At 44.9% G+C, this 9,275-nt stretch overlaps 1 protein-coding gene across 1 annotated transcript; it reads right to left on the bottom strand.

Moving 5' to 3' along the window:
- Positions 1-130: 130 nt before the first annotated feature.
- LOC106456540 (zinc finger protein with KRAB and SCAN domains 1-like) lies at positions 131-8,125 on the bottom strand. The gene is made up of 3 exons (XM_013915986.1): positions 8,030-8,125; positions 4,404-4,809; positions 131-1,749 (listed from the first exon to the last, which is right to left on the bottom strand). Exons 1-3 carry the CDS (start codon positions 8,090-8,092, stop codon positions 1,118-1,120), a joined length of 1,101 nt encoding a protein of 366 aa, XP_013771440.1. The 5' UTR covers positions 8,093-8,125; the 3' UTR covers positions 131-1,117.
- Positions 8,126-9,275: the final 1,150 nt, after the last annotated feature.

Genomic DNA, 9,275 nt, shown 5'->3' with positions numbered 1-9,275 from the left:
ATTGGTGTGTGTTATCTGGCTTCATGGACAGATAGAGCTGGGTGTCATCTGCATAGCAGTGTAAATGTATGCTATGTCTTCTAATGATGCTGCCTAAGGGAAGCATGTATAATGTAAACAGAATTGGTCCTAGCACTGATAAATATTGTTTTGTGTTCTTCTTTACAGCACAGACTTCAGGCTTCCGTGGATGAAGAGTTTAACGCGGCACCCCTCTAGATGAATTCTGCCTACACATCCAATTTATTTATTAACTCTGTGAAAGTGGAAGATTTCACCACAGAATAAGAGAGAGAGAGGGCAACTATCACACAGGAAAGAATGAAAAGAGCTGAAAGCACCACATTAGATCTGATGAGGTTGGTCACAGGAGACTTTATATGCTCTTTAATTCAGTCTGATTGTGTTCCCACTGTGGTCAAATACACATCGTGGTCAAACGTTTCCAACTACTCATCATGGTGATGAATGTCATGTAATCAACTCTGCGTACTTTTCTTTTTTGAGGTGAAATAATTGTCCAGCATACACCTTTAGTGAGTGAAAAACGAGAGTTTGAGTTTAGTTTGGATTTCCTGTAACACTCACTGGGTCACATGTTTATATACAGGCTCAAAAATACAATATTTAGCAAAATGTCTCCGCAGGCTTGGAAAGTGGAAATCTTTGGTTGGTAAAGATGATGTTAAAGATGTAGGTTGTCACCTCAGCGGTGGTCCTGAGAGCCTTTTACTGTAATCATATGGGTCATTAATGGACATGAGCCAAGGCATTATTACAGTCACAGGAGCCAGGGTATGACTAGGGGTTGAAATCCCTGCATTTTAGGCCACTGATAGCTGTTGTCGTGAGCCACCCCCTCTGTTCAGTGAAGCTCTTGCAGTTTCTCTTCTTTTCTTTAAGTGTATACGTCCTGGAGAGCTGGCACTCTCTTTAGGTTGTGCCATGCATCCATGGAGAGGCTCTCCGAGGACCCAGGAGACAAAGGAAAAGTTTCAAAACGCCCACAGGAACACAGAGAAAGAGCTAAACTGGGTCAACTATAACCAGGGACACAAAAAACTGTCACTGGGCCGAGTTATACTACCCTTTGAATCAATAATAACAGCATCAGCAGTTACAGCCCTGCCCCGGCTTGTGCTCCGCAGCCTGTGGCAGACTGCTGGTGTGTCCTCAAGTTGCAGATCCAAGCAAACCTCTTCCCACACTGGTTGCAGCTGAAGGGTTTCTCCCCCGTGTGAACCCTTTGGTGCTTTTTCAGGTTTCCAGCCTCAGAGAAGTGCTTCCCACAAGTGTCACAGCGGAAAGGCTTCTCGCCTGTGTGCACTCTCTTGTGGACCTCTAGATTGGACAGGCCAGAGAAAGCTTTTCCGCAGGCTCCACATACGTAACTCTTCCTGCGGCGCTCTGTGGGCAAAGTGCATGCGGCACGATTTTTATTAAGGTTAGTGAGGAGAGTTGTCCGATGCTGTGGGGCGATGGCCACCTCAGTGCTGGCCAGCGGTGCTACAGCTCCCCGGACTGATAGAGAGGACTGTGGAGCCCCAGCTGTCTTGGTTTTACCTGTTTTACTAACAGCACCTGTGCTGGAGGACGGTGTGATTCGTGAGGGAGGGACGGTGCTTTCCTGTTGAGAGTAAGTGTTGCCATTTTGAAGCTGCTGCACTTGAGCCTGTGCTGGTGTTCTCCTCCAGGAAGGCTGGGAAGATCCTGGATCCTGCATTCTCAAAGACGTGGGTGCAGAAGTCCCTGAGGAACCAGAGAAAACAAGGAATCAGCTGTCACTAAACTCGGAGCCAGGCAGTTATATGTGATGGTTGCTTTTCCAAGATGAGCGCTATTAATTCTCTATAGGCTCGTCTTGTTCGTGTATTTACTCATTTCTCTTAATGGTATTTCTGTGTAATACAAGTAAATATAAATATATATTAAAAATAAAAGCACCAATGGCTGCACCAGTAAAAACATACAAGGAAAAACAACAAATTCATACGGCAGAAACACGCAAATCAACAACGAGAGCAGCTAAAACAAGTGTGCGCACGCACACAAAGGTTGTTGATCCCTCAGTTTGAACTTCATGTTGCGACTAAACGGCTGTCCATCCTCTCCTCCTCCATCACTGTGTGGTACGCTGGAGCCACTATCAGGGACAAACAGAGACTGCAGCGTGTTGTGCGCTCTGCTGAGAAGGTGATTGGCTGCAGACTCCCATCTCTGCAGGACCTGTACACCTCCAGGACACTGGGGCGTGCAGCTCGGATCTCAGCTGACCCTTCTCACCCTGGACACAGTCTGTTTGACCTGCTCCCCTCAGGCAGGAGGCTCCGGTCCATTCGCACCAGAACCTCTCGCCATAAGAACAGTTTCTTCCCCTCTGCCGTCGGACACACGAACAATAACCATATGACTGTTCCCACCACTAACACATGACCCTACGCTGTGTTCACTGCATCATTCCATGTTTGGCACTGATCACCACCTGCACTCATGTATATATCTATCTACTGTTTATTTAAGCGTTATCTGACAGTATGTTTGCACTAAGTACCGCAGCAATTTTCCTAATGTTGTAAACCTGCTCAACATTTGGCAATAAAACCCTTTCTGACTCTGATTTGTTAAACTCAGCGTCCTACTCACTGCACTCACTCTGCTGGTCCACAGACTGTGACATTAGCATCTTCAGACCCTAAAGCATGCAATAGTACAATAGAGACTTTTCATCACCAGTATCTTTTTGTCAGGCTTCAGCAATAACAGCTGCCACAATGACCTCAGTGTGTAAAGGAAAGCTTAACTAACAATAATAATAATACATTTTATTTGAAAGCGCCTTTCAGAACACTCAAGGACACTGCACACAGCAGAATAACAAAAGCAACATAAAAGCCAGCAGTTTACACAATCATAAAAGCATAAGACATAAAACAAATTTAAAATAGCAGAGTGGAGAGGTTATGTGGGATAAGCTGTTTTGAACGAGTTTTGAGTTGGGACCTAAAGAGAGAGAAGGAGGTGATATTTCTTAAATTAGGAGGTCAGGAATTCCAGAGTGGAGCAGCTGAAAGCCCTGCTCCCCATGGTGGCAAAACAGGGGGAGGGGACGGAGAGAGAAAGAGAAGAAGAAGATCTGAGACACCGAGATGGGGCGGTGATCTGAACCAGATCAGGAGAGATGATGAATAGTCTTAAATGTGTACAAGAGTATTTTGAAATTGATACGATATTTGACCAGGAGTCAGTAAAGCTGCTGCAGGACAGGAGTGATGTGGTGGACAGAAGAGGTCCTGGTGATGATACGGGCAGCAGAGTTCTGGACGTGTTGAAGCTTGTGGACGGATTTCTGAGTAAGACCATAAAGAAGTGAATTACAGTAATCGATCCAGGAAGTAACAAGGCTGTGGACAAGAATGGCAGCGGCATGTGGGGTGAGAAAAGGACGGAGACAAATAATGTTGCACAATTGAAAATATGCAGACCGAGTGACGTTATTAATGTGTGAATCGAAAAGTACTGTCGAGGATGAGACCCAAGCTTTTCACAGAGGAAGAAACGAAGACCGGCGAGTTATTGATAGTAACAGAGAAACTGTTGGTTCTGGATAATGTAGATTTAGAGCCGACCAAGAGGAGCTCGGATTTGTTACTGTTGAGTTTGAGAAAATTAGAAGAGAACCATGAATTTAGTTCAGCTAAGCAGAGGGTGAGGGAGGATGGGGGAAGAGCAGAGTCAGGTTTAGTGGACAGATACAGCTGGGTGTCATCGGCATAACAGTGAAACTGGATATTATATTTATGTCCAAGTGGAAGAAGGTAGATAATGAAAAGAAGGGGCACCGGGACAGATCCCTGGGGCACGCCAGTGGTCAGAGGGAAGGGCTGAGAAGTGAAGGATTTGAGTTGAATGAACTTAGTGTGATCAGACAGGTATGATTTAAACCAGGCTAGTGGAGTATGGGAGAGACCGATGGAGGCCAACCTACTGAGGAGAACAGAGTGAGAAATAGTGTCGAAAGCAGCGCTCAGATCGAGGAGAATAAGAATGGAAAGTAAACCGGAGTCAGCTGCCATAAGAAGATCATTGGTTATTTTTATAAGTGCTCTTTCAGTGCTGCGGGACTGGAACTGTTCATACAGATTATTATTAGTTAAATGTGAGTGCAGTTGTGTGGCTCAAGAATGAGTCCAGCACATAATCACCCGTCTGCTGTCGACCTGTCTGCTATCACTTTGATGACCACTCCGACGTGGCACCAGTGGAAGCTTTGACAGCACACACTACTGGTTTTAAGTACGTTGATGGAACATCAATAAAGTGATCCAAATATCTGAAGGTGTACACAGGCAGGGCAAAACAACAGCATTAAGAGGCCGTACTGAGGAAAGCAGACAAAGTGTTACCCTGTGATGCAGACAGCCGGCCTGCAGAGGAGAAACTCTGCCCTCCGCTCGGCTTCAACGCCGAGGACGTCGAGGTCTGTGGTGGATCGAGCACTTGCCAAGGCTGTCGACGAGTGTCTATGATAACAACTCTATCCTGGTCACGTTCAGTTGACTTGTTAGGAACAAATGCACATGAAGAGCCACCAGGAGCTGACACAGGGTCACTATCAGGGGCCCAGCGGGTGAAGAAGGTTTCCAGTTCAAAGAGAGAGTAGTCACAGCTCGTGGGGTTGTTGCTGCATCGCTGCTGCTGCTGCTGCTTGGTTGGGTTGGCTGGCATGTTGGTGTCTGGTACCCTCAGCTGGGCCTCCACAATGCTGCTGATATCTTCTGATTCTGCAGGGGTCCTTTGAGGTACTGCAACCTGGAAGGAGAGCAGAAGAAGGACCAAGCTTCATGACACAGGCTTACAGGACTGGGTTGAGAGTTTGAAACTAACAGAAGTTTGCTCATCCTTTTCTTAAGAGAATGTACAGAGAATTATAGTTTCTGTACAAATGTAACAGAAAATGTAACAGAAGCCACAAACTAATCTGTGTACGTGCTCCACTGACAGAAGAGCTGCCACAACAGTCACAGTGTGGTTACTTCGCGTGTCCTCTAATTAGAGCGAAAGTGCCGTCTGTGTATGATGACGATGCCACAGACAGCACAACACTTTTATTTTTCACTCAGTGTTACACTGGACTGCTTTGGTTAGAGAAAAAAAGATGAGGTCATGAAGATCCCTACAGGAAAATTCATTTCTATATCTATATCATAAACCATAACGCAGTGACAGCGGAGTCCAGCTATCAGCCAGCTCTGTGGTCAATGGTACACTGACCAGATGATTAAGCTGGAATGTTTCTGATGGGGGAGATGTTGGAGCACCTAGAGCATAGGGAGCCCTGCCCTGGTCCAGGTTGGAACCAAGGACCTGGTAGACGTTTCTTCCTCAGACAAAGGGAGATTCTCAGACATAGACTTCAGGAAAATGTAGCTGCTTCTTCCCTTTAAAAGGAGTCAGGGGGTTTTGCCATTTGATTACAATGAGTCCTGGAAACTTTCCATTACGGGTCCTGGTGGGAAATATCTAGAAAATACTGCAATTCAATTTAACTTGTGTTTACGATAACATGGCACTAGTTCAGCACTTTAACAGTGCTAAATTTATTGAAAATTGCTGCACCTATTTCCATTTTCCAGTTTAGCACAGTTTGTACAATTCTGATGATGCTGAAGTATTTAGTACAATATTTGGTATGAGCACATTTATGTTCCTCTTTTTCTGTCATTTCTATAAGTAGTCTTCAGGAAAAGTTCTCCAGGCTTCTTGAAGGACATCCACAGCTCTTCTTTGGATGTTTCTGCCTTTTGTTCTGTAAAAGATTATCCCAAACTGCTTCAGTGATGTTGAGGTCTGGGCTATGGGGAGGTCCATCCACGACTGACAGCGTTGTGTTTTTCTATCCAGATATGCTTTTACTTCACATATTTGGGATCACTACCATGCTGAAAAATGAAGCTACTGTCCATCAGATGCTCTTCAGATGCAACTGCATGGTTGGTCTGAATTTTATGGTACTTTTCTGTCTTTATAATTACACCAATTTGACAAGATCCCAACACCAGTGGTTGAAATGTAGCCATACCACGCCAGAAGCCCTACCGTGTTTTACGGATGGCTGTAGACCCTCACTGTTGTACCTCTGTCCTGACCTGCTCCATAGTGACATCCATTTGATCTTAGAGGTTTAAGTAGCATGTAAAAGTCATCACTTCATCAGACCTGTTTGACTGATTTTCAGTCCAGTTCCTGTTTAATGTTCACACTTGATCCTTTTCTCTGGCTTCTTTACAGCCACTGAAACCTTTTCTGGTGAGACTTTAGTGACCAGTCATTGGTCAGGTGCAGGTCCAGATGCATCTCTCAGGTCCCATGTCTTACTGACATGGCTTTCAGATACTGTTGATCTGCTGCAGTTTTTTAGGTTTGGAACTTCCTCTCTCGTCATCCACACTTTGCAAAATTACTGGCTAAAAGATCTTTGAGAATTTTCTTGACACAACAAAAATATATTACGCCTGTGAAACTGTCATCTTTGACATTTGTTTGGTTTTAGTGACAGCCTCCCTTTACAATTGGTTGACTATTGTGTGTAGATGTAACCCTGGTTCATGCCTGAATGATTCACAGGTCAGAGTTCAGTCGCATAACAAACACAGATGAAAGCTGTCCTGTACAGGACAGGACCAAAGATGACTGAAAACTGCAAAATCCATTTACTTTTGGAGTTCAGAGTATTGCAGTGTTTTGAGTAAACTAGTATGTTTGCATGCAGTTCTGTTTGTTTGACTGTAGGTCACTGTAAACCATCTGAACCAACTACAGCACACAGAACAGGGGCTGAAGGTTTATGGTGAGGGTGATATTTGTCTGTGTCCAAACACAAACAAGTCAAGATATGGTTGATAATAAAAACCACAGTTTTTAGATTTCCTTTACTGGTTTACAGTGTAAATCATTGATACGTGTGGGTGGAGGCACTCCGAAGCCTGAACAAGTGAGAAGGGTTGTGTCAGGAAGGTCATCCAGCTTAAAACCTTCACCACATCAAACATGAAGACGGAGATGAAAGTGTGAAGACAGGCAGCAAGTCAGAGGGAACAGCAGGAGTGTGGAGGTGTGAGGTCTATGAGTATAAAGGGAGAGACGGCCTGAACTGTGGTACTGTGTGTGGGAGGAGCTACAGGTGGGCTTGAGCTGGGGGTGGGATTACATCAGGGACCTGCAGCGCTGATGGACAGGCTGATGAGGTCAGGCAGGAGTCTCTGTGGACTGTGATGTTTGCAGATGAGGGAGCGGGTGGAGGAGAGCCTGGAGAGTAGAGGAATGAAAGTCAGCAGAAACGTGTGTGAATGAGACCAGAGGAAAGGTGAACATGTAAGGAGCAGAGACAGTGAAGGAGGATGAGTTTAAATACCTGGGACCATCCAGAGAGAGCTGCAGGCAGGGTGGAGTGAGTGGAGAAGAGTGTCAGAAGGATAGCTGCGAGAGTGAACGGGAAGGTTTTAGAAGATGGCAGTGAGAGCTGCTGTGATGTATGATGTGGAGACGGTGGCACTGACACAAAGACAGGACGCAGAGCTGAAGATGCTCAGGTGTTCACTGCGAGTGAGCGGGATGGACAGGACTAGAGGCTGGGATGGTTCGCACATGTGCAGAGCAGGGAGGGTGGATGTACTGGACATAGGATGATGAAGATGGAGCGGGAAAGAGGAAGACCTCAGAGGAGGTTCATGGATGTAGTGAAGGAGGAGATGCAGGGCGATGCTGGGATAGGGTGAGGCTGATGATGCTGTGAAGACATCAGCGATGTGTTTGCAGAGGGTGGTTACTGGGACTATAATTAACTGGGCAACAGTGCCAATCCCCAAGAACCATTACAGCCTCTGCTCCATGCTTAGAACAGGGGAGATTCTGTGTGTCCACCTTATTTCTGCCTCACAAAGACATGACGGCTTCAATCAAACATCACATTTGGAGTCATCATAATTATCGATTTCAACTTGTCCAGTACGTTGTTCTCTCCATTTCTCACCATCAGTACTGGTTTCCTTGAAGCACTTCCACTATGAAGGCCTGACTCACAGTGTTTTCCCATCAGATGTTACTGGAACACCACCGAGTCCTTGGTTCAGGTATGTGGATGACACCTGGGTGAAAATCAGATCTCAGAATCCCAGGTTCTAGTTCGATGTTTCAGGTAGTGTGTAATGTTTAGCTTACCCAAGTTTAGGTGTTTGTTAGTTTCTCTCTCTTTGCTTTTGTTTGTACTTTTGCTCAGCCAAATAACGGCTTGTGTTTCGTTCATCACCTCACTCTGCCTCCATCATGTTTTTGGGTCTCACTCCACGTCGTCTGCTTCACCTTCAGACGTGACAACCTGGGCCTCACAGAGTTTCTGTCTGATTTTTCAAAGTTTTTATCTGATTTAGTGCTCAGCTCAGATAAAATAATTATTGTGGGTGATTTTAACATCCATGTAGATGCTAAAAATGACAGCCTCAACATGGCATTTAATCTGTTATTAGTAGGGGCGGGTTAAAAAATCGATTTTAGTTTGAATAAAGCGACATCAATTCAATAAATCCTGAACCGATTTTTAAATATAAATGTATTTTTCCAGAAATGCCAGAATCTCAGCTTAAAGCTCACAAAACTATTTGAACAACTGGATCGTTCACCCGGCAGCACGTACACGGACAAGCTGTCAGGGCTGAAAATTTCACAGATTCTGATGCTGCAGGTTGAGTAACTCCGACTAAAACTGACTGAACCCGCAGCAAAAGGAGATCCAAACTACACTTCATGTTTGATAAGCATCGTCATCTCTGACCTTTGCTGTTTTGCTTCCACCACAATAAAATCACACTTCCTGCACAGCTCTCTCTCTCTGTACTTCAAGAACAGTTTCCCGTCTCAAATCTGTTTTCTGCATTACTCTCTGCTTATTAGGCATCAGTCTACAGTTCTATTCAGTGCTGTTGGCCCCTGTTTTTTTCTCAACAATGACATCTGACAACAAAACCTCATTTCTGCAGTTTAAGATCGAAGAAATAGAAACTTTACACTCAGCTGTGTCTGTAATCAAACCTCTATAACTTTGCTCTGCTTCACTTCAGCAGCATCAGGTGATGTTTATACAGAGATGGGCAGTAACGCGTTACTGTAATCCGATTACTTTTTTCAAGTAACGAGTAAAGTAAGGGATTACTATTGCAAAAACGGTAATTAGATTACCGTTACTTTCCTGTAGTAACGCTGCGTTACTGCGTTACTAAAAC

This window comes from Pundamilia nyererei, unplaced genomic scaffold, assembly GCF_000239375.1.
Source record: "Pundamilia nyererei isolate P.nyererei 1_Seehausen unplaced genomic scaffold, PunNye1.0 scaffold00417, whole genome shotgun sequence".
Classification (NCBI taxonomy): Eukaryota; Metazoa; Chordata; class Actinopteri; order Cichliformes; family Cichlidae; genus Pundamilia; species Pundamilia nyererei.
The sequence above is the reverse complement of the archived record's forward strand: the minus strand, read 5'-3'. Positions and strand labels throughout refer to the sequence as shown.

Coding starts and splice junctions, on each gene's coding strand:
- LOC106456540 (XM_013915986.1), bottom strand. CDS start 8,092: ATGGGAAAACACTGTGAGTCAGGCCTTCATAGTGGAAGTGCTTCAAGG. Junction 4,810..8,029: donor CAAGGAAACCAGTACTGATG/GTGAGAAATGGA, acceptor CTCTCCTTCCAG/GTTGCAGTACCTCAAAGGAC. Junction 1,750..4,403: donor CCGGCTGTCTGCATCACAGG/GTAACACTTTGT, acceptor CTGGTTCCTCAG/GGACTTCTGCACCCACGTCT.